This window comes from Chlamydotis macqueenii, chromosome 14 (assembly GCF_036417535.1).
Source record: "Chlamydotis macqueenii isolate bChlMac1 chromosome 14, bChlMac1.mat, whole genome shotgun sequence".
Classification (NCBI taxonomy): Eukaryota; Metazoa; Chordata; class Aves; order Otidiformes; family Otididae; genus Chlamydotis; species Chlamydotis macqueenii.
Window position 1 is genome coordinate 13292183 of NC_141569.1, and position 25043 is coordinate 13317225.

At 52.4% G+C, this 25043-nt stretch overlaps 1 protein-coding gene across 3 annotated transcripts in view; it reads right to left on the reverse strand.

The window, feature by feature from the left end:
- LARP1 (La ribonucleoprotein 1, translational regulator) overlaps positions 1-25043 on the reverse strand; it is a 42669-nt gene that overhangs the window by 7342 nt on the left and 10284 nt on the right. For 2 of the 3 annotated variants that reach the window (XM_086759119.1, XM_086759122.1), the window contains 9 exons: positions 18606-18632; positions 5832-5893; positions 4148-4213; positions 3192-3363; positions 2450-2581; positions 2126-2269; positions 1270-1432; positions 852-996; positions 463-637 (listed from right to left, as the gene is read on the reverse strand). In XM_086759119.1, the coding sequence (XP_086615245.1) occupies positions 463-637; positions 852-996; positions 1270-1432; positions 2126-2269; positions 2450-2581; positions 3192-3363; positions 4148-4213; positions 5832-5893; positions 18606-18632 (1086 nt within the window). The remainder of the gene's footprint in view (positions 1-462; positions 638-851; positions 997-1269; positions 1433-2125; positions 2270-2449; positions 2582-3191; positions 3364-4147; positions 4214-5831; positions 5894-18605; positions 18633-25043) is intronic. The other variant, XM_086759121.1, reaches the window with a different exon arrangement.

Here is a 25043-nt window from a genome sequence, read left to right on the forward strand (position 1 = left end):
CCATGGGACGGGGTGACAAGAGCACGCGGCAGAGCCCATGAAGCACAGCAGATCCTTCCCCAGAACTCAGATCACAGCTCCATACCTGCTGCCCTATTTGAGCTCAATATCTCCTCACCCATTAAAGAAAGGCTGGGTTCACGAGCGTCCTCTGCTCTGTCCAGCCATGCTAGAGTATTTCCAGGCATAGTCAATAGACTTCCAGCAGGACTGACCCTCCCGGAATCCCTTCAGGCCCCAGAGAGGAAAAGCACAGACTCAGTCTCTTTCATATTTCCCCATGCACACAGGCAGCAGCACGCTGTGGGTCTGAGGACAGAGCCCACACCAGCTCTCACCACCAAGCAGAAAGCAAACGGCAGAGCCCTGCCCTGGAGAACACTCCTGACTCTCAGGGTCTCAGTCCTGCTGCAGTACCAACACTGCATCTCACACCTCCTGCCACATTCCCCCAGTGCTCACCTGTCTCTTTCTGGAAGCTTTGCCGGGGCACAAACTCTGGGCAGTTGATGAACTGTGAGAAGTCTGTTTGTGTGTAGTCTGCCATAGGAGGGCCAGGCAAAGCCCATTTTTCTGGCTGTTCTTTTCTCCTGATCTTCTCATCCACGATTTCCACCACCTTGCTATCCTTCAGAGCCTGGAATCAAGTGATACCTGGTTAACTGAGGGCCCTGCCTTGGCATGTTGAGTGGCTCAGCCCTCCCTAGGAGGGCCAAGAGGAGGAGGGAGCAAGTCAAGAACCAGGGAAGGCTCCTCTTGCATCTCACCCACAGCCCATCTAGAAAACCGGCCTCAGACAGGGGTCGTGAGAAGTATAACAAGAACGCAAGTTCAGCTTTCCCTGCCCTCACCTTGATGATGAGGCTGATGTCGGTGGTCAGCGCCTGCACCCGGTGGAAGCTGGCGATCAGAGTGATGGGAAGGAAGCCGTCCGAGTCCATCTTGCGACGCAGGAAGAAGTCTCGCTCCAAGTTGTCCACACTGAAGTAATATTCTCTGTACGGACAACACGTCAGTGAGAGGCAGCTCCAAGCCACCTTCCTCTGGGCACCCCCCTGCCTGCCCCCTTCTGCTACAGACAGGCTGAAGAGAGACAGCTGGAGGAGCCCATGGTGGGGCAAGTGGGCAAGCTGGTGCTGTAAACTGCATGACAGTCAACACACCTCAGCTCTAACTCCACCCATGGGATTAGTTATGCAGTCTCCAGGGAGGGCATCTGTGAACACCCCACCAACAACCAACGCTCAGACAAGGAAAGGTCATGCTTACATCTGCCGCTTGATGTAGTCTTTGAGCAGTTCCTGGTCCACGCTGTAGAGCTCGGCGCTGCTGATGTTGTCAAAGTAGTAAGTGATGTTGCTAGCGTACTTCTGGGGGCGGGAGCCATCCGAGCCCTCGAATTTCCGGTACCCATATTGGTAGTCGAAGTGCCCTGCGGGACATCACGAGGGTGAGCACAGAGCCCCTGGGATCGGCTAGACAGGCTGCGCTGCCAGATGGGGCCAGACTCCTGCACAAACAGCTCCCTCGGAACTGCTACTGGGGCCCCCATGGCAGCTCACAATGGGCATCACTGACCCACATCCCTCATCCTCCTGCTCTCAGCCTATGCCACAGAAAGGATTCCAGTGAAGCCTCAACACAGCAAGCCAAAGAGAGGCCAGGAGCCCTCTTACCCAGGAGCAACTGGGCAGCCCAGGTGACACACAAAGGCCCTACACTGAAGCTGTGTCAGGGCTAGCACAGACACTGCCCTGCCACAGGCCAGTGCAGATGCCCTTCCCCATCCAAGCCAAGACTCTTGCTTGGCTCTCAACAAGACATAAAGCCTACACAGAGTATCAGCGTGCTTCAACTCCCGCACATAGGGGTACTGCAAGGGGCAGAAAACAGGTGGAAGAGCTTGGCCTGAGTAGCAGAAAGACATCTGCCTTTATTAAAATACTACTACTAATAATTTGCTTTTATTAAAAGCAGCTCAATTTATTACCTGGGATGACCTGCCACAGTATTCCCTGTATCCCTGCAGTGCTCTGCCCTCACCAGCTTGCTTTGGAGCCTCAGGTCTCTCACACACAGCCCTGCTCTCTCCTTACTGTCACAAGGCCACACATACAGTCATCACCTCCTCTGCCACGGCCCCTGCCCCTGCCGCGGCCCCGGCCTCGGCCTCGGAAGGCCCCTCGTATGGCTCCTCCCTCGCTCTTCACGCTGGAGGTTTCATCGTGGTCCTGCCAGCTGCGCTCGTGCTTGTTGTCCGGGTGCCAGCCTGCAGCAGACAGGGAAAGGAGGAGTGTTACAGGATGAAAGCACTTTTCTGGCACAAGCCAGCTGCGCCCCGGAGCCCTTTGAACGCAGGAAGCGTACCCACTGCCCCAGTGCCATGCCTGGGCATAAGGGGCTTGCTCTGCCCCACAGCCAGGGCAGGGTCCCCAGCCTGAGCCCCCACCTTTCAGCTCGCTGCGGTTGTTGGAGGGGTGCCTGTGCTGCTCATTTTGCCGGTTGTTCCGAGAGGCCGTTTTGTCCCTAGGCACCTCTGACTTCATGTCTATCTGCAAAGGGACCCACTTGTGTTTGTTGCCTGCAAAAGGACAGGGTTTGGGTGTGACACACGTTCAGAGAGCGTCTGCTTCCTCCCCCACAGCCCCTTCTTGCCACGCAGCCCCCACACATGGAAGAGAGAAAGCAGGGGGGGTGCTTCTAGACCAATCCTGTCCCCAGACATCCTTCCAGGCCTCACTGGATGCAGAAAGGCTCTGACCAGGACTCTCAGACATGGAGGAACATAATAAAACTCCCCTGTTGCTTTGCAGCACTTGTCCTTCCTCTGTCCCCTTCTGCCTGCTGAGGCTCAGGCCAGACTGAGCCCATGTGTCAGCCATGGCTGATGCAACGCAGTCAGGGGCTTCTCTGTGCCACCATGGAGCACACGTCAGAGCGCACACTACTGCCACGCTCCCCAGACACGCAGATGCCCCTACTTGGGCCCTGCTCCACCTGCTCCCAACAAAATGACATTTTGTCCCACTGAAGCCTGCAAACACCTCTTCACCACAGCTGTCCCTGCATTGGGATCATGTCCCACAGCAAGGCCGCCCAGGGAAAGCGGTGGATCGTTTCACTCAGCTGTGGATTGCTGAGGGGGAGACAGGCTGAGCCTAGGGTACTGTCCCTGTCAGGTCCTGCCTTACCTTTCTTCTTCTGGGCTGACTTCTGGTTGTCATCGTCACCATTCTTCTCCTCGCCAGACTCATCTGATTTGGTTTTCAGGCTCTCTTTCCCATCGCTCCCATCCCCTTTCTCCTGCTCTTTCATGTCTTTCTTGACAGGCAATTTCCGCAGGGATGGTGCTTTGTGTGGCTGCTGGAGACACATCAGTGCAGGAAATATGTGAGGTGGGAGAAATGAAGAGCTGGAGGCAGATCCCAGCTGTCCCAGCAGAAGCAGGAATAGGAGGACTGTGCCCTAGGCTGAGAGCATCCATGCTCCATGCCTCCCAGAGGTGTCCTCTTCCTGGGGGAGGGCTTACGTCTGAGCAGGGTGAGGGCCTCTACAGATGCTGGGAAGTGCTCAAGCTGGGACACAAGCCCCAGGCACAGAAGTTACTGAGATGAACTGCCAGGGAGGCCTGGTGCTCCTGGATGGAGGTCTCCTACAAGGGACCAGACTGGCCCATTGGCAAAAGGATGAGTGACCCTCATGCCCTGACAGACAGCCAGGAGCTGGCAAAGCAGCATCCAAAAATAGAAAGGTTTCAATGACACCCACATCCGTAGCAGGAGAGGAAGGCCATGCCCCTCGGGCACATCAGCCCTTTCTCACGCGTGTTTTCAGTTTCTCCTGTGGAAGTCTTGGCTTTTGCCCAGGCACCTTCTTGCACGAAGGAGCCCTGAGGGGAGCGGCTCTGGGAGCTGCCCTACCTGCTTCACCCAGCCCAGGGGTTTAGACCAGGCTCCCAGAATAGCACTGAGGGAGGGAGCCCAATGCACAGGGCAGCCCTAAAAGGAAATCCCCTGCAGACTATTCCTGGCTGCCTCCACGCTGACACTCAGCACCCCAAATGGCCTGGCTCAGCCAGTGCTTCCAGAGGGACGGAGAGGTCTGCAAGGGCCTCATCCTGCTCACCGGCGTGATTTTGTGTTCTCACCTGGACACTCTTGTGGGCTATTTCTCCAGGTGTTGGCCAATTTGTGGCATCACCGAAGTCACCAACCTTGGATCCAAAGAGAAAGGTCTCATTAGTGCACAAGCTGCGGGTGCTGTTCCCTACATCAGCAGCCAGAAGTCCTTCCAGCCACGCTGTCACAGCCACCACCCACTGCTGTCCCTGGGAGGTTCTGGGGTGACACTCAAGCTGCATATACACAGCGCCTCTCCCCACCCAAGCAGGGCCCCCAAATTAATCCCAACTAATTGCAGACATGTTTATGTCTATTAGGGATTGTAATAAGGCTGCCACCAGCCTCCCAGCTCTCACCAAATTTTTTGCCCCAGCAGCAGCATTTGGCACCAAAGTACTCAAGATAACTCACTCATCACAGACACCATCCCTTGGACAGGTAAAGCACACAGCTGTCAGCATCCTAAATCCACCTGAGGCAACCACAGCTCATCAAAGAAGCTGCCTCCACCTAGTGGCAGGTTACAGCCAGGCACAGCGCCACTTAAGTGCCCATCTGCAGCCAAGTGCTGGCAACACCGAAGCAAAGGGATCACGTAGTAGAATGCGTGGGAAAATTCAAGCAGGTATCTGATGGTGATAGAAGCCCCCTCGTTCCAGACACCCCATGGCCACATGATGGACCAGTTGCTTCTCTGCTGAACAAATGACTTGGCCACTACCACAATTTCTACCTCTTCCAGGCTTCAGAGAAGACGTGCAGGACAGGGGGGAAGGGACTCAAAGAGCTGCCCAAGTACACAATGAATCATGGCTGGGCACTGACTTTATCAGAGCACAGAAGCTCCTCCTTGTCCTTGTGGTCCTTGTGTCCTTTCTAAATTAATTTGGAGTCACTGAGTCCCTCAGGAGATCACATCTCTACACTCAGGTGCCATGTTCCTCTCCCCAGGAGGCAGGTTTATGGGGAAAATCACTTCCAGTGCAGGGCCATGCCTGTTTTACAGACAGGAACACCTTCCGCCTCCAGGGCCCTCCTCTCTCTGAGATGGAACAGATAAGAAAAGTCATATCAAGTTCCAGCTATGTCTTCACTGGCTGCTGGGAGCCAACATCAACAGCCCATGTCCCTAGCGGCGCCCTAGCTGCACGCAACATCTTCAGAAGCAACTGTCCCTCCATCACATGCTGATCCCCTGGAACAGATCACCCTGGTTCCTCCAAAGGAGTTGCTTTGTTTGAAATCAATTACCCCGGCTCTCCGTGTTCCAGCAAAGAACACATTGCACAGGGAAGAAACAGACAACATGGCTCTATCACACCACCGCCTAAGTCTGCACTGCAAAGCAGGGCACTGGCTAAGCCCGCAGGCGACGTGGGGTGTCCCTAGGGTGGGGGGAGAGGCTTTCCACATCCAGGACTGCACTCCAAGTGCCTTCCTGTAAGAGGGGAGGTGAAGTTTCCTCAGCCTAGCCAGGCAGAAAACCAGTCCAGGCAGCACGCAAGATGACTAAAATGCTGAAGAGGAGATGGAGAATCAGGATGTTCTCCCCTATGATCTTGCAAGCAGCCAGGCCAGCACATCAACCCTTCCACAACCAGGCTTGCAAAGGAAGCTGTCTGCTCATCACACCCTCCAGATGCTCATGCAGCACTCTCAACTGCACCCGAAGCTGGAGGCCAGCTAGAGGGACAGCAGGCACAGCCTTACCTTGCTTCCTTTCCGCTGTCTTGGGTTGGCAGCCCTCACCACTTTTGCAGGAGTTGTATGTTCTGCAAGAGGAGGAGAACAAAACTGTTAAAACACAGCTGAGGGTTGTGGAAGTGTCAGCTCTGGAGGGAAGCCGGAAGCAAGCCAGCTCCCCCTTCAGCAAAGGAGGGCTAAGATGAAAAGGTGAACAGAAACAGAAACAGCTTCTGACTTGGGTTTTAGAAGGGCCCCATCAAGATCAGAAAACTCCTGATCAATCCAAGTGGCTAATAAATGGACCTTTAACCCCATCCCGCTGCAGGAAGGCACTCCCTGGCTTAGCTCAGCCCTCCCCACTTGGCCTTGCCAGCCAGGGAGGAGGGGTAGCGAGAAGTTCAGCTTGCTCTGCAAAGCACCACACAGAACTTGATCTGCTGTTATGCACAGCAAAACAAACATGCCCTTGAAAAGGCAAGGCCCATTGCTGCACCAACGCCATGGTCCTCTCCAGGGAGCAGAGGACGGCTCTGACAGAGTGACGCACAGGTCTGCGGCACATGAGCGCTGCTCATCTGTGCTTTGATCTCCAGTGCATCCCAGCACGGGGCAGCAAGTTCATGAGAGGGAACGTACAGAGAAGGAGCCAGATTTGGGAAGTGCCTAAATCCTGCTACAGCCAAAAGTATTTAGGCACTTGAGTGCCTCTGGGGTGTTTAAAGGTATCAGAGTGCAACTGCTGGGGTTCACACCACCATAGGCCTCGCACAAGATCTGCAGCTAGTCAAGACCTCAGCCCCACCATGACCTGTCTCAGCTCTTGTCACACAGTGCCTCCTTACAAGCAGAAAAAGAACTTTTTCTCCCTCCCAGGTTTGGCTGCAAGGTCTCCAGATCAGGAGCAGGTGCACGCAGAGCATGCACAGAGTCCCACAGAGCAGCACGCCGCTGCCTAACAGAAACCAGCCCCACGAGGACCATGTACAAGGGTCTCCACCACAGCAGTGCTCTGCAGAAAGAGGAGAGCACCTCAGCCCCTGCCTCGAGCGGCAGTCCGTGCCAGATGCCACACACCCTGCAAGAACAGACTCTGCTGGCTTTGTTTAAAAGAAAAGCACCCCATAATGGGGTGGTGGGGCAAGGGTGGGAGGGAGGTGAAGAGAAGAGCCTCGAGGAACGGCAGAGGCTATCTGGGGATGCCCCAGGAAACAGCTTGAGTAGCCTACCCAGCTCCACTCAAAGCTGGCTTTGATCTCCTGCGTAAGGCAGGACAACTTTGCCTAGATGATCAAAACCGGTCCCCTTCCTAGCCTCAAAACCTGTGATTCATCCTGCCGGCCCAGCCTTGCTCAGAGCTGGAGGCTTTGAAATGTCAATAAGGCAGAGTCAGACACGCATGACAGAGCCACATGCACTCGCCTTCCCCAGTTCCCTCCCTCAAGGCTCTTCCATGGGGATTTCATGCCCAGGAGGGCCCAAGCTCTCAGCTAGGTCCTCAAATTCTCCCCTTTCCCCCCAGGACCTCCGGAGCCCACTTGCACTGCCTCCCCCATGAGCAGTAGCAGTCCCACATGTCCCTCATTTATTCCACGTGCACCTCATTGAGAATCCCAGTTCCATGGCAGAAAACTTGCCACAAGGCTTTCAAACTTTCCTGCTAGCGTAGGAAGAGCAAGCGCTTTCAAAACAGCCCCTAAAATCCTCCACTCAACGCCCACAGATGTCACCAACTAAATATAGCTTCAAAAGGCACCAAGTGCTACAGCACAAACCTGCAGCCAGCCCAGTTTTCCACAGGTACAAAGCACTCCTGGCTGCTCCAGCAGCACTGACATGCCGGGTACAGTGGAAAAAAAAACAAAACAAAACAAAAAAAAAACCAAAAAAAACTGAACTTGCTCTGCAGCCTGACTAGGCACCAGTCCCTCTGGCTGGGGGAGAGCAGGGCTCCCTCTCTCACTGCAAGCATCCCATCCATGCACCTACTCCCACCGCACTGCAGCCCTGCGGGGTTCACAATTGCATCCAGCCCTTTTCTCCAGTTGCTTCAGGAGCCTCATGGCCACAGATGTTCTTTGTGCTTTTTTGGGGAGCAAAAAGAGGCTCCCTCATACCTCTAGTGAAAGAGGACATAGGGGCAGGGATGGGTGCCACAGACTCCATCATCTTTGCGGGGGAGAGGGAGGAGATTGTTTGAAACAAGTTCTGCTGGTTTCCTTATCTGCAAGATAGGAACAGGCATCCCTTATCTAGCTGAGGTGCTGAGAAGACTAATTAGCATTTGCAGAGTGCTGCGGAAGACAAAACATGCAAAGCAAAGCACTGCAGCCTGGCAGGGAGGCTGCTCCAGGGAGCACAGCCAGGCCAGCGGCACAGCAGGAGCTGCAGGCGGCTCTCACCAGCGTGGATGGAGCAGAGATCTGCAAGTCACGGTGGAGACTGCTCAGAGCAAGGCAGGAGACCAAAGGGGTGTGACTGTGCTAGCAGAGAGACAGAAACACCATCCGCAGAGCCAAGAGCCATGGCCAGCAGAAGCTGTGCAGGCCAGTGACACTGGCAAGGGGAGAATGGACAGGGAAGGAAGGAGCAGCTTTGCCTGCAGCCACAGAGCACATGCTGGCACAGCCAGGAACAGAAATGTAGGTCTCAAGTTTTGATCTGCTGCTTGCAGCCAGAACCAGATAATTTGCCCACGGGGTTGCCCAGCCATGAGGAGATTACTTCTTAACAACCAAGGGGACAAGGCACAAGCAGAAGCACCATGGCCTCAATGCCAGTATTGCATCCCATGGCCAAGGCACAGCCAAGAGCGTTTGCTGGCTTTTTACGCTCGCTCCCCAGCACATCCAGCAAGCACCAAGAATGGCAAGGCTGTGCAGACACCTTGTACTTTCCATCCAGCCCAACAAATGCCTCATACCTGGAAGGAGAATCACCATCGCCAAGGCAATAGCAGCTCCACAGCCAAATATGTTCCCCGCCCCCAGAGGGATACAACAAAGACAAGGGCTCAGAGCACCCCAGCACCAACTGGGACAGCTTCGGAGGGAAGCCCAGACTCCCAGAAGGAATGCAGAGTCCTCAGCTCCGGCACACGCTCGGTCCCTGACACAGCATACCCCTCCTTTCCCAGCAGCCAAGTCAACAGAAAGGAGCTGGCCTGCCCCTGAGCTGCTCCAGCCCGCAGCCTGGCACCTAGGTGAAACCGCTGATGAAGGCGGTTTGGAAGCCAAGAGCCCAGACTTTGCGCTGGAGAGGCTGAGGCAGGGGCACATGCTCCATGCGACAGGTCTTACCGGGGCTGGAAGAGCTGAGCTGGTCTCCCCAGTTTCCCCAGAGCCCTGCCAGGAGCCAGAAAGTGCCACATGAGACAGCCGGCCATGCGCCCAGCAGTCCAATGGGATGGACTTCACTACACGACAGCCTCCAAACAATCCTCCCTCCTTCCCATGCTCCATGGGACAGTCCTGGTGCACACAAGGACAGCAGCTCATAACCAACACGACAGGACATCCACTCTGGCAATGCTTCTTCAAGGTCTCTGGGTGAGAAGGAGCAAGTGCAGCCTGGCCAAGGGTGAGCTGAGCCCTGAGCAGCCTGAGGGGCTGGGCAGGCTATGAGAGGTAGAATAGTGCCCCAGTCAAAACAACATGGCAAGGAAAAGGTATTGCACTAACCTCCTGAGAAATCAATGGACACCCAGGCATGACAACTTCTGAGAAGAGTAAAGATGGGAACCATTAGAGAGCTTACACCAAAGAGGACTACTACCTGCTCACACTGTACACACACACTCATTGTCCAGGCAGAGAAAAATCAGCTTGGGGATCAGCAGTTTCCCCTGGAGACAGCTAGCTCCTTCTTTCCAGGGCAGGAGAGTCCCTGCTGGGATACAACACACAAGACAGACATGGTGTGACAGCACCAACCTACAAAGCAATTCCTATAAGAAAGAGGGACCCAGCAAGCAGCCAGCCACAGCCAAGCCTGCCAGGACCCCACAGGGGCTGCAGGAATCAATCCCCTTACTCGCCCCAAAGGGAACCAATGGAGAACAGCTGCACAAAGGGGTCTCCTGGGGCACTCAGCACTGCCCGTGAACTCAAACTCCGTGACTTGGAGTTTAAGCCTGACAGAGCCATCAGAGGACATAGCTGGGGAGCTTTGTGCCCATCAACACCACACCTTCTCCACAGACATTTGCAGCATCAGTCCTGCAGGCCAGATGTGACCTGCAAGCCGGCAACAGCCTTCCCCCTGCCACCAGCAGCCCGCCTGCTGCACATGATGCTGAAGGTTTTTTTTTGCTGAGAGTTCATCCCACAGAGGACCCTCCTGAAGTTACAGGCAGATAAATCTTGAGGGACAAGCAAACGCTTTCTGCCCACCTCCCATGGCTGCTGCACCCATTTGTTCATCAGCAAGACTACAGCGGTGGGCAACACACCCATACTGTAAAGGGCTGGGAAGCACAGGCAGACCGGAGGGGACCTCAGTCTCCCCAGGCAGTGATTTGGTAGCACTCCTGTGTACAGAGGTGTAGATATTCCCAGAGACCAAGCAGCAGCTTCCCCCTCTGCTTGCCTCCCAGGGAGCTGCTCCCAGCACCGGCCTCAGCCATGCGTCAGAGCTAATACCAGACTGAGATGGGAAACACTTGTCTCTGCAGCTCCACACACGACTGGAAAAGCCTGGGATTCATAGCACCAACTGCTTGGCGTGCTCATATTTTGCTGAAGACATCACAAGGTACACAAAACCAGCAAGAGTCAGGGGAAACTGGGCATGCAGACTGTACCTCCTCCAGGTTTGCAATTACAGCTCCACCTCCCGCCAAATCGCAGTCGTAGCTGGAGGGGGAAATCAAGGGAGCACTGGATGGAGTTCTCCAACAGCTTTAAATGAGATGTTATCACAAAGACATCTTCCAACATAAAGGAGTTGGTGTCTCCACAACAGGGGCTCCCACCTGCTCCTGGGGACTGTGGAGAACCACAGCCGGCCCCACTGCTCACAGCACACCGACTCACGACTCCTAGCTGGCAGCATGGCATCTGGCCTCGTTTACAAGGCCTCTTAAGAGGAACATTTGCAACACTTCTGCAAATCAGAAGTTTCCTGCACATGCAAGAAAAACTGCAGCAGAATGGGCAAGGTCAGGGCCAAGCAGAAGACCAAATCCTTAAGCTGCGTAGCTAAGAGAGATTTGGGCTTGTAAAGCATGTAGGAAGCCTGTTGAGCAGGAACAAGAGACAAGCTGCAGGCACCATGGCTCAAAGCCTTCCAAGCAGTTTTCTGCAGCTCCCAGCAGACAGCTCCACCTTACAAGCCCTACTGTAACAGCAAAGGAAGCAGGGAGCTGCCTACACTTCTCTGCAATGTAAGTTCTGCAACTGCTGCAAAGATCACTTGCTAAAAATAACTTCAAAAAGGGCATCTGACAGCTCCGCAGAGAGCATGAGAACACTCCCACCTGGGTGTCCTGGGCAGGCTCCGAGAGCTCGGGAGTTTGCCCTGGAAAAGTGCAGGGAGAGCGGCCGGGGGGGAGGCAGGCTCAATGCAGCGTGCCGGCGCAGTGCCGTCACAGGCTGGGAGCGTGGGCACCCCAGTTACATCCCCAGCTCTTCAAGCCCTCACATCCCTCGGCTGATACTCCCAAGCAAGCTCCGGAGCAGGGGGAGTTCAGGACACTTGCAGAGCCTGTCTCTCTGCTGACAGCACCCTCCTGGCAGCACAGCCCTGCAGAGACCTTCAGAGCAAGCAGGGGCACCAGGTATAACACAGCCCCGGTCACTGGGAGCTGATGAACAGTACTGCTTTTAAACGCACGTAACTGCTACAAGTTCGGCACACACAAGTTAGCTGCAGGGTCTGACTTTTACTTCCAGGGCAGATGAGGAGCAGGAAAGGTCTGCACTTACCAAAGATGCATAACCATCCTCCTCGCAGCCTCCCAGTCCACGACAAAAACGCTTCAACTCGTGGCCAAGCCACGCTCTAGAAGGAGCGGGTTAAGAAATGCCGACAGGCATTTCTAACGTTAACAGCGTCAGCGAGGGCACTGCGGATTCCTCCTGGCACAGATGGCTGCTATGAAAGGTAGCAAATAAACACTCTCGAGGGCGAGTTACATCTTTCCACTGCCTTTTCAAGTAACACTCTTCCTTGAAGAAGATTTCTAGGAAACTTTTGACATATGATCCACGCTCACACCACCACATGATCCCCGAGATGCCAGGCTCATGCAGAACAGCACAGGAACCCCTTCAAGTTTTCTAAGGAAATCCAACCCCTAAACGAAGGGGTCTCTGCCGGGAAAGCTGGTGGTTCCTAGACTCCAGGAGGCATCACGCTGGTGATGTAGCCAAGGTCACCTGCCTGACCAGACTCCAGAAACTGTCAAAACGAGGGAATTTGGCTGGCTCAGGGCCCCACAGTTGCTGAGCCACCCTGCTCTCCCACAGCAGGGAGAAAGGCTCCCATCAGCCCCACGGGAGAGGGTACTCCAGCACCAGTGCCTGAGCCAACTTGTCCAGTGCAGACAAGGCCCCAGCCAGCTGAGCATTTAGCCAGCAATTCCTCTGCCATCGTGGAAGAGATAAAAGCATCCAAGGACACCTGCAAACACTCCATCGGGTTCAATGGTTCAGCAAGAGGGGCTGGAAAAGCCAGAAACGCTCCCAGGCAAACGCGGTGTCAGTTGGTCATGGGCAGGCCGGGGCCCCTGAGAAAAGGCGTAAGTTGATCCAGCTGCTGCTCAGGGCAGCGAGGCACAGCAAGGACACCTCAGCGCTGGGAGAGGAGGGCGCCTGAGGAAAGGCTGCAGGGGCCTAGGGACATGCAGGCGGGACAAACTGTGGAGGAGCCGGAGGGTCAGGCTCTCCTCCAAGCCAGCTTGGAGACCATCTGATAGTTCACGACCTAAAAAAAATCATCAGTGGTGGGAGAGAGGGAAGGGTGACACAAGCAGGAACTACAGGACAGCAAGGACAGACATACAAGGCATAGCAAGTCTCACAACTCCTTATAAAACAAAGCAAAAAATCCCCAACCCACTCACCTTTGGGGGCAACTGATTTGCAAATTAAAGGGGAGGTGTCCACCCTCCAGGAGGAAGAGGGAGCAGTTTCCTTTGCTCCTGCTTACCTCTGCTGCACCGCTCTGCCTGTTCTGCAGGGCTCTAATGAAAAGCTAGTTAACAGTTAATCATTACCCATTCAGACACACGATCCAGATCCCCTACTCTGACCGACTGCCGGCCAGGAGGGATAAGACAGTCACGTGATGCAAAAATCCCAGCCTTATGAAAGCACAGGCAACTATATTTAGTTGGAAAAACGATGACCTAGCAAGCCTGCCCCTCCCTGGCCCCCCCTTGGAAGAGCTGACCTACCACCTCCGGAGATCCTACCTCCATGGCACTCAGGAAGTCCCTCATCCAGCCAGGAATTGTAACACAGAGTCTGGGATGCCAGCAAAGAGCGAGCCCGGCGTGCATGCACACGCACGGGCTGTCCCAGGGAGGCCAGACCAGCGTGCAACCCAGGCCAGGGGAACCTTCCCTCCCCATCCTCAGTGCTGCACAGCGGGTCACCTTGTCAGCAGCGAAAGCTGATAAGCACCAAGAGCAACAAATAGTGCCCAGCCCAAGGTCCTGGACCTTATCTTGAAAGCAGGAGGCACACTGGGAACCTGACCAGCGTGACCAGCGCAGGGGTGTCATTTGGCAGCAACACTCTGGCTGCTGGCCTCTGCATGCCCAAGGCTGGTGATGGGAATTTGCCTCGCCTGGACCAGCCCACCCCTTTCTCCACAGGGCAGCTGGGTGAACAAGACAGACACAGCCATGCCGAGAAAGGAGAGGGAGCAAAGGCAGCAGTGCAACGGTCACACCTATGTGCCACTGCTGTGGACATAAGGTCCCAGAAGAAAGATGTGTTGCAACAAAAGCCAAGAGCATCACCCGCTCCCCCTCCTGCTGCAGTGGAAGGGCTTCAAGGCAGGGAGGGGGAAAGCCTGGAGGACCAGACATGATTAATCTCTTGTCATCAACAGAGGGGTGCTCTCTGCCTGCATCCCACCACAGCCAGAGACTGCACAACCGGCAGTGTCCATAGCACGAGCAAGAAGAGGTCCAGCGCCGCTGCTGAACCCAGGGCATTGCACTGATGCGATCTCTTTAATGGCCGTCAGCCTCCTCTGCAGCTGCATCTGGAGACTGAGAAGCTGACAAAACCCTTCCTGGGAAGCATCTGGTACATCTCACTGTAAATATTTAACAACAAAGAGACAGTAATCGAGAGCCAAGAGCCTGCCATGAGACCCTCCAGCTCCGCGCGTTCGCACTGTCTAGGAGGGGACTGCGCAGCTCTCACCGCCTGGGCCAGGGGAGAAGGTAAGGGGTCATACAAGGCAAAGGTGCAAACTCTGCATAAAACATATTTCTGGAAAACCTGTCATGTCAAAGAAGAGAGACAGAAACTGGGTTTCTAGAAAGGAGACCACGAGGCAATTTAAATGACATCACTCTTAGTTCCTCCCTGCTATGCCTTCTGTATCTGACTTTGGCTACTTCTGTAGAGGGATCTCCACAGGACCAGCGGGTCTCCTCTGTGCAGCGGCCACTTGCAAAGCGACTGCTAGACCTCGCCCTCAAAGCCTGCACCGGCTCAGCTGCAAACCTGCCTCCACAACTGCATGTAACAAAAGGAAGCTGAGCAGCAGCCCAGCTTGTGAGGCCAAGGAACACAAAGCCACCACCAGGCAGAAATCCAGCCCCACCTCTTGGGGCAGAGGAAAGTAACAGTGATTTGGTGTAGGATCAGGTGCAACAAATACTCCAAGGAATTTAGGGAGGCCAGACCTAGGTCATCTTCTAAACAAGGTGTCTCCAGAAATGAGATTAAGAAATCTTACAGTCCTGTAACCACCTGGATTAAACTAAGCCTGAGTATGGGGGCTTCTTCCCGTTGGCAAATCCACAGCATTAAAACCGTGACAACAACAAGGCAGCCAAAAATCCTTGCAATCTTCAAGAGCAGGCAGAAAGGCTCCTCTTTTGCTACTTAAAGATTACCATACCTCAGCCAAGCTGACTTCAGGGCATGCTCTCCAAGCACAAAATGCAACATCCTCACGCCCCCCACCTTAAGCCAGATGTAGCGAAATTCATGATTTTTCTAAATAACTTTGACATAACAAATGCTGCCAACTTCCTTCCTGCGTGCACAACCACAGGGATCCTGCTGAGTCAACCACTCTCTCCAATCCAGATAATTCCAGTGCTACAGGTGGCTGCCTCCTCTGTCTCAATACACAGCATAAAAGAGTAAAAACACCCTAATCAGTGAGCCTTCCCAAAGGAATCAGGAATACCCAGCTACAAAAGAGTGCAACACACCACTTTCTCTCCTAATTTAAAGATCCATCTCATCACCTCTCCTTTCTTTATAAAGGACTAAAACCAGCTTCCTTGCAGTGGGAGCATCACCCACATCTCTTTAGGAAAAACTTCATAGTGTTTAATTCAAAGTGGCATTTATAACTCAATGAAGGTACCTCAGCCACTGCCGACAGTTCTCCAAAATGATCAGCTCAGGGCACAGCAGAAGATTAAAAAAAAAAAATCATCAGGAGTAGCGAGACCAAGATAGAGCACTGCTTGCTGCTGTGTTGAACACCAGCACATCCACAGCTGCACCCTGCAGTCAACTTCGGTCTCTGCATTTCAACAAGGGCACAGTTGAAAACAGATGCACAGAGAAAAACAAATAAATCGTCCAGGGGCAGCCCCTTAAGAGGTGAGACTAAACAGGCAGGAGGTCCTCCACCGCTGAGGAGGGCTGGCTGTGGTGTACCACACCAGGAGGGCACCTCCTAACCAACTGGAAGCGGGAACAGCACACAAAGCTAGCAGGAGATCCATTTAAAGCAAGTGAAAGTTTTCTTTAAATAGCAGGCAGTGAACTTCACCACCCCATGTGGTAACAAGTCCTGGGAGGTGGACACCATCAGCAGCCTCACAGAGGGGTTAGGTGTTCATGGGCAACACATCCACAAAGGTCCAGGTGGAGCTGTGCCCTCACAGCTCTCCTCTAACAGCGGAAGAGGGGGAGTATGAGAGTCCGTCCCTCTGCTCTGCCACCATACTGCCAAGTCCAGCACCGCATCTTTTCAGGGGTGTTGAAGTCTCTCAGCCTTCCACCTGAACTTCAGATTGTAAGGTTTGAAGTGGTTTCTTCTGAAAAGCACCCTACAGCTGCCGAATCCCAGTCGCTGGATATGAGAGAGGAGAGAACCGAGGAACTGCTGTGCTAGATAGAAGGAAAGTCAGTCACCTCTCTTTGAGAACAGCTTTATTTCCAAATGCTGTTAGGTAACCAGGATGCAAACACTGCTGCCCTTCCACCTCCATAGCGCCTGCACATGACACCAGGCTGAGGGGCAGAACGCCTCCAGCATCCGTACGCTAACAAGCAGGAACATGCTTTGGGGCACGCTACAGCTGCCGTGCCTACAAAATGGCTGATTTTTGGCTCAGGCTCCCCACCCAGACAAGTCCCAGCTCTGTTACCGCAACTCAGCATCCTCTGTCACTAGGCTAATTGCTTCCTTGGGCAGAAGAACAATGGACTACTCATGAAGAGGGGAAACCAGCCATACAGATCCACTTGGCCGTGCAAGATTAACGTTAAAAAAATAGGTACTGACATAGATATGGGAGTCCTGGTGATCTGCAGTAACGGACTTGAGTAAATCAACTCGTTAAGCAACCTCAGCAATGAAAAGGAGGTGAGGGAGTCAAACCCAGCCGCCTCAGGAGCGCGTAACAACTCTGATGCTAGGAGCAGGTATGCTCCAGGCAAGCCTGCTGCCCCTCGCCAGCTGTGCTACCCTGCCTTCGCCTGCTGTGGTCACACTTCACTGCATTTTGAGATATCAGGGCTTCCAGATAAGCTTAGTGCACGGGAAGAAAAAGCATGGCACTAGATTTAAGGCTTTTCTAGACAAGGCACAAGAAAAGACTGTGCAGTGTCCTGTGCAGCTACCACCAAGAGGAATCCTGTTGAAGCCTTCACTTATCTCCTTAAAAATAAAAACTTGTAAAAAAACTCCAGGCTCCATAGGTAATGTTTTCTGCAACACTATTGACATGTAAGATGTGCTTACTGAAACGCTATCATCTGCTGCAGACACACACTCATGCCCCACCCTAGAGCCAGCTGCTAAGGTCCCCAACCAGCTGGAGAGCAAAGGATGGAGTTGTGCCAACCAAAGGACATCTCTGAGCCCGCAGAACAGGCAGACAAAACCCAACACCCGATGACGGCAGATCTTCAGCAGGGTGGAGAAAAGCCTCTTATGAACTCAGCAAATGAGACTAAACCTTTTCTCCTTCAAAACCAGTCTTAATATTTCACTCACACGTTCTGAAAGCAAGAAAATAATGAAATACTTAAAATTGGTTGGGTTATTACTTGGGTTACTTCTCCAACATCTACAAGGCATCTTCTGCAACGCTCCAGTGGATCTAGTTATATACCATGATACCACGACCTCGTTAGCTGGCTAGAGCTCTGGAAACACATACACACACATGACTTCCAGCCATCTTTTCAGTTCATTAGGTTAAATTACACTGTCTCCAATGTTACACCAGGTCGCTCAAAACAAGAGTTATTTTTACCAAAACCAGCTTTAAGACAGTGGAGCTGATTTCCATACTTCCAAATTCTCATCACGCAATGCCTCCACAATCAGCAGTGATTTATCCTCATGGTATCAAGTGAACCGGGGAAATGCGATCCCATGCAAAGCCGAAGATGTTGGTAGGAGGTGGACATAGTGACGTGTCCGAGGTCACACAAGGCCAAGCGGGCATCGACTTGCATTCCCAGTGCCTTTGCTGCGGGATATCTCCAAAAGGCACTACAGCTCTGAGACAACGGGATCTTACTGACTGGTCTTGGTATCACTGGGTAAACAATAAACCTTTCCTTCAGTCTTGGCACTTCAACAACATCAACCTGGATGAAGAGCTTCTGGCAGTTTGGGAACAGCAAAAATTGAGATAATTGATATCTGCTTTTAAAAAACCACATCTCCTTCCCGATTTGGGACATACGTCCAGGGTAGCTCCCTTCCCTCCCTAGGACCCCAATCAATTTCTGCAGGATTCCATCTGCACGTACTACTGGGGCCAGGAAGCTTTCACTGGTTTTGCACTGATGGCAACGCAGTATGCATCTTCGTGATACTCAGCAGCAACACACAGACTAAACAAGCCAAAGGGTAAGTCTGCATCTTTTCTGAGTATTGCAAATTCAAATATACATCTTCAGGTTCACAGACACATCAAGCTGCATACAACTAACACACAAACAGCAACAATTCTGAATTACATTTGCATCTTGACAGGTCAATGTTTTCAATTACGTGTGATGATCAAGACCTACAGCTCTCAAATTCTTTCACCCTGGACATCCAAATTTGCCGTGCTACAATATATGGGAGGAAAGTAACCTTCCAGCAGTTGGAGTCATTGCTACATGAAAGCATAAAACATGCCGCTGCCATGCAGAAATGGCCAAATATCGGAGGGGCTTTTTCGTTTGTTTTTTTTTTGGAAGAGTTTTTTCGATTTGAGCTTTTGGAGTTGGTTTTGTTTAAATTCATGTCTGCTGCATATTCCTGTAGCAGTCTTGTAAATCTGGTTAGCGCTGACTACGCAGAAAGAGAAGTGCAGGGAAGGCATGGCAGAGGGAGGTTTGAAGAGCTCCATTTTTAATTAATACATACCAGACTGGCTGTCAGTTGGAAATATATCTGTAAAAGAGAAAAAAAAAAGAGAAAAAACCAATCAGTATTGGTTGCAGCTGGAGTGCAAATCATATTTAAAAGGTCCCTCCTCTCGATTTGTTTGCTTTAGCTAAACAGAGGAAGTATTTTCTTAGTATCCCAAGTTAAACATCAATCCAGCTTGGAACCCACCTCAATTCAACCACTTGTTGCGAGAAAGATTTTGAAGGAGACAGTGTTTACCAAAACGTATTGCTCTCATAAATAACCTTCTACAGTGGCTTCTAACAGACCGTGGTGAGGAATAAAAAGCTCATGAGATGTACAAAGCTCCCCACAACAAGCTAGTCAGTGGCACCCCCACGCTCCCCCTGGACAACATTATCAAATGGAAACCTGCACAGAGGACATTTAACACAGTGACCAGCCAGGGAGTGCAGGTGGTAGCCAAAGCAAAAAGGAAAATGAGCATTTTCCTGATGGTTCTTGGTTTTCATAGCCACAAGGGACATCAACAGCTACACTTGGCTCCAAAACAGCCCCTATACCAGAGAATGGGCAGCCAGAAGCATGCACCCATCACCTAAACGGGTGCCTGGTGCCTTGGCACATCATGCATCACTACATGGGAATGCCTACGCCTTCCCATCTCAGATGGCGCTGCCAGCACAGTCTGCTGCGCAGAGCTGCTGCAGACTGGAGAGTGAAACAGATTACTCAACCTTCCCACCCTCCAAGCTCTTTCCAGTTAGAAGTACAGGCCCTTCTCCAGACAGACCCTCTTTATTGCTGGGAGGAAAGCATACACTGAAGTAGCTGGGAAGGATCAGATGAAAGATTCGTTCTCTTCAGGAGCACTCGGAACAGCACACATGGAGAAACCCTGTTGATAAATGCTCCCCAAGAAGCTATGAAAACAGTACTTTTGAGAGAGCAACACGCTATGTTTTCTTTAAGGAACAACTTCTAAGAGGGGGAAGGGAAGCTGCCAGCAAGCCAAGGTCCTCCTAGGACAGGGGCAGGCCCCTGGCTCCTGCTTATCAGCTGCCCAAAACACACATTCAGCTGAAAAGTCACAAAAATTGCAGCAAGGACCACCCCCTTGGATAGAGCAATGATCTCTGGCCTGGGCTCAACCAATGCAGAAACAGCAAAAACACGCATCTACCAAAGAGCTCCTATTTCTCTGCCTTTGACAGTGCATGGTGTTCCAAGGCATCCTCAGGCAGGGATGCTTTCATCCCACATAGGAGCAGCAAAAGCAAAGAAAAAAAAAATTCAAAATCCCCTCTGCCATTACCCAGAATTATGGTCTGTGGCCACGCTGAAGGTATGATCTCAGGGAAAAAACAATATATTCAGAAAATCCTCCAAGCACTAGTCTGGGTCCTTTGCAGACTGCATGTTCTACTGCAACCCTCTACCAGCACACCACCTAGGTGCATCTAAACATCTTTTGTTTCCATGACGGTTGCCAACAAGGTCAGGCTCCTACAACAGTGAGTAGAAACACCCTGTACTTCATCTAACAAGATGCAATTATCCCAAACAAGAGGCAATTTCTGCATTTTCCTACTTGGGCAACTCCCAGACAACTTCCCTACAGAGGAACAGGGTAGAAGCGCTGGCTAACAAATATCCTATCTGTTCAGATGAGCTAACTGTAATGGCTCTTACCAAACCCAAAGTTTAATTAGTAATAATACTGCAATGGCTGAGAAAAGGAATTCCTTTGTGCCAGACAAGAACTAGAGGCCTTGGTAACCATTCTCCTTCCTATGCCCCTGCCAGGTGCGGTTCTCCAGTTTGCATTCCTGCTAGGCTGTGCAACCAACTCGTTGTCAAATGCACGCCGCACCTTGGCCAGCCATCTGCACAACCAGCCGTCATCCACAAGAGGTCCAGGCCACCCCCTTCTAGAAACCACAACAACTCGACAGCAGTTTGCCACCGCATTTGCTAGGAAAGCTGTGGAAACTCCTCAGTGCCTTAGGTCAGTAGAAAGCAAGGACCACACATGATGGCCAGGGGCAGACAGTGTTTACACTCACCTCGAGAGCTTTGCCAGTGCAACTCCTGTCGAGGGAGGACACTTGCTTCCAGCCCTCAGCCCTCTTGTCTGGGAGAGTCTGAGTCTGTCCAACTCATCACACTTACGATTAAAGCCGATTTGACTCCAAGCTCTTCAGAGCAGAGACCCAGAGTGTTGGGCTCGTAGGCCCATTCTAACTGCTGAGAACAAGCACAGAGCAATCAGTCTGCAGGACTTGCTCTTCTGAAAAATAGAGTTGCTGGGAGGACACATATGAGGCAGGGCTGGTCAGGGACCACGAGGCACAACGACCCTTTGGGACACCTTCTTCCCTTGCAAGCACAAGTTACTAGATTAGAAATTAGCGTGCCAATTAAGGGCAGCACCTGCAGTGCCCAGGAGAACTCTAAATCAGGCAGCACTTTCTTTTCCCAAGAAAGCCACGGTGGGGAGGAGGCAGAAACACGCGTGGCTGGCAGGGCAAAGATAAACCCCTAGGGCTGCTCTCCAAGGAGCCCATCTAGCACACTGCAGGACTGAAGCTGCCTGTCCAGGTCAGCTCCCTTCCCAGTGCTCCAAAGGTTAAAATCAAACATGAAGGACCCAGGCACAGAGAACAGGCTGGGATTTTGCTCAAGCAAAGGCCCAACATGGAAAGCCGCAGCCAGCAAACCAGCCCCACCGATTCCTCCCAACACACGCATCGCCTTCCCATGAGCTTCCACCCAAGGCACCCTGATGCCGGGTATCCTGACGGATAGGCCAGATGCTGAAGAGGACGATGCTCCGCAGCAGCTCTCCACCATCTGATCGGCCACCCGCCCAGCAGCAGGCACTGCCCATGTGGAAGCCAGACAGCCCTGCCCCTGCCCGCACCACACCTCCCAGCCAAATCCAGTCTACCATCCTCCGTCGATATAAACCAGCCCCGAGGCAGCCAAATGGGAAGGAGCAAGAAGTAAAAACATTGTGATGTAAGCAAAGAAGACCCATGAAACTTGGGCCCCATGGTCTCACATTTCCTTCCCCTTCTTGCACACAGACACTTTGTTTCGCAGCGTGAACCCAAAATCAGACAGAACTGGTGTATGAAGAGGGATTATGATCACTGCAGGCAGCAGTGATCTCTGCGTTACAGTGTCAGTCTCTGCTGAGCCAGGTATTTCTGAAGCTCTTCACCATCCTACTCAGCCCTGTGCGTTATCCATACAGCCCATAACATCTCAGCGCATAACATGTTTCACAAATCTCCCTGTTATCAGCAAGTGAAAAGAAGGACGGAGCGAGGAGGAGGAGGAGGTCAAGGGTGCAGGCTGCAGCCAGCAGGATTTTAGGATGGGCACGCAGCATCCCTTTCAGGACACCCACACAAGCGTGGTACAGAGGTGCTTGCTCTGAACACCAGTACCAACAGCTGCTGCACAAAAAGCCCAGGAGACGTAACTAAATTGAGGGCAGTCATCCTTATTTTAGGTGGTGCTAGGGGGTGGATACAGGATCCCAATTTTTGCCTGATGGTATTTTTATATGCAGGAGGAAATCATATGCTAAAATGGGGCATTTAAAGAGAAAAGCTGATGTATCCACACACATACCCCCTCCTAAGGGGCTATCTTGCCACTGCTGCTATTCAGGTATCTGGGACAGGTCCAGAAAGGCTACCCCATTTACAAACCTACATCTCCCCTCCACTGCTCCTCCACTCACTGCAGAAGCATGCTGCCAACCAGGTCCTCTACCAGCCACACTTCAGTACCAAATCCAAACACCCTCACAGGAAGCCTGTCTTCTCCCTGCTCAGGAGCTACAGACAAGAAGGGACCTCCGCCACCTGCTCCCTGTGCCCAGCCCTCCTGCCACCAGCACTCCTCGTCCACCACAGACGCTGCTTCTTCCCGGCAAGGCCCGGGAGGCAGCGGCTGAAGAGCAGCTCATTAGCCCTGATGCAAGAGAAACGCTGACTCGTTATTACAGCAACCCACAGCCACAACTGCCGAGAGGGGCAGCAGGGCTGCAGCCTGAGCACCAGCTTCCTGCACGCCACCGCCCCCCAAAACTGGGGGGCAAACAACCTCGGTGTGCGTTGTCACCTGCCTGCCACCAAAGCCCACTGACTGTGCTGAGCGAGAGCTGCTCGGGTACAAGCATACATGAAAGCAGGCTCCTGGGCCGCTCCCAGAGGGACACAAGGCCCATCCACACTGCCACTGCTACGGGAAGACATCAGCTGATTTGTTCTGGCTTTCGACCCGTGAAGTTGTAACTAAATCATCCTCCACGTTTTGCAGACAAAAGCCTTGGACGTCAGCAGAAAAATGACCTCTCCAAGGTCATGTGGGGACTTGGCAGCAGAGATGTGAACAGAACTTGGTCGCAAAAGCTGGAAAGCTGCAGGGCTGCACTGGCTGCCCATGAGAGGGATGGGGAAGGGAAGCGCTGGTGGATAGCAGGATCGCTGGGGATCTCTCCTCCTAACCCGACCTGCTGCTTGGCAGGGACAATTCTGTTCTGCTCCTCTGGCTGCAAGAGCAATCCTGCCAGTACAAACAGCACATGCAGGGAAAAGGTCCAAATTACATAGTCCAGCGTCAGCTGCAAAGAGACCAGTACTGCTTGAATCTCTTTTCCATCCCCAGGCAACTTTTTAGCTAAAATCTCTATGACTTGCCTCCCCCTCAGAGGCCAAGGCAGTGCCTGCACAAGTTCCAGAGACAGTTACAGGCCTCTTCAAAGCAAAGTTCAGTTTAGAAGGGGGTGAGGTCTACTAGGAAAAAGTAGCAAAGCAAGAAACCCCAAATCCAAAGATTAGCATGACCAATTACGCCCCTCCTGAGATCCTGCTTGCTTCCTGCTCCCCTCCTTTGTTACCTGCAGAGCCTGCTTGGGGAGGGTCCAGCTCCCAACCACCCAGATCTTCCCAACCCTGCCCAGCTGCCACATCCGGGCAAACACCTCCCAGGCCTCTTAACAACGCTTGGCTACTATAATGAGTATCTTTACCCCCTCAAAGAGGATCTGAAGCTTGAGATAGGTAAAAGATCCAAGCCAGATGATCAACTCTAACCTGATGCTGGTTAGGTCCTAAGACACCAATAAGGTCTGTGCAAGAAAAAGATTAAAAGCTACAGAGACATTTATCAGCTTCTAAATTTGTTTCTCTGCAAGGGTATCTAGACCACCGGACCCCAGTAATTGGTTTCCTGTTCTTCATACAGAGGAGAGGCTTGGCTCCTTCTCAAGACACCCCCATCACCCACACTGGCTGAAGAGCTGCAGCCAGTGTGAGCTCTGACATCGATTTCCCACAAACCAGGTGGAAACAAATCCTTAAAATGGGTTTTCAGTGTATAGACGACTCTGGTTTTGGTGAAGCTCAGCTGCAGGGCCCTGGCTAACTTCATGTACTTGAAAAGGGATGAAGACTTCCAGCATCATCAAGTTGCAACAAGAATACCCTTGGGAAAAAAATCACCTACTCCAAAATCAGAGCATTATCTGCCCGAGATAGGTCTCTAGCTTTAACTCCACACCACACACTGCACCAGATTAGTACCTTAATGCTGACATTCAGTCTCTTCCGGACAGAAGCGAAGCACTGCTGACCAAGCAGGGCTGTGACTGGCTGAACACAGGCTCACCAGTGGGACCAGCGGTGTGCCCGGCGAAAGCACCTTCCACAGATCTGCTTGGAAGAGGGTCCAGGTCTCTTCTCCGAGCACCAGAGATGCCAGCAGGGTTCTGGGGAATGCATCTGGTCAGCCTGACCAGAAAAAAACAAAAGCTCTCCAAACAGACAGTCCTGCAAATCCAACACTTGCATATGCACAGGCACACAAGGAATAACTGTAAGGTCATGGCTGTTTTTTCCTCTCATCCACTTATCAGTGCTTGCACTGGAGAGAACAAACACTGGGTGTTCTCTCCCATTAACCCCTTCTCCCCTCATCTCCAAAATGGAGAAGCAGCAAAGCACTGCCGCTCCAAGCACAAGTCCTAACTCTTCTAGTCACACACTCGACGAAAAGCTACAAAGAAAGCACAAGGCACCTTAAAGGTGCCTGATTACTGTTCCCGTGAAGCAGTTGGTGACCCAGCTCTCTGCCTCACATCCTTTAATCACCAGTAAGCCTGAAGTGATGGAAGTCTCCCACCTTTCAAAAGACTGACCCTGCAGGAGTCTGGGCCCCATGACCACAGTCACTCTCTCCAAATTGTTCTTTAAGCTACTGGTTGTTGAACAGGTAGTAAAATTCCAGGCACAATCAAGCAAAACTAACAGGATAGGGTTTCCCTCTGACAGGGTTATTGCACACTGCTCTGCAACACACTTTTCTGCATGCACATCAAGGGCAGGCAGTCTCGGACACCACACCAAAGCTTTGCCTAAGGAGAGCTCAATAAGCAGC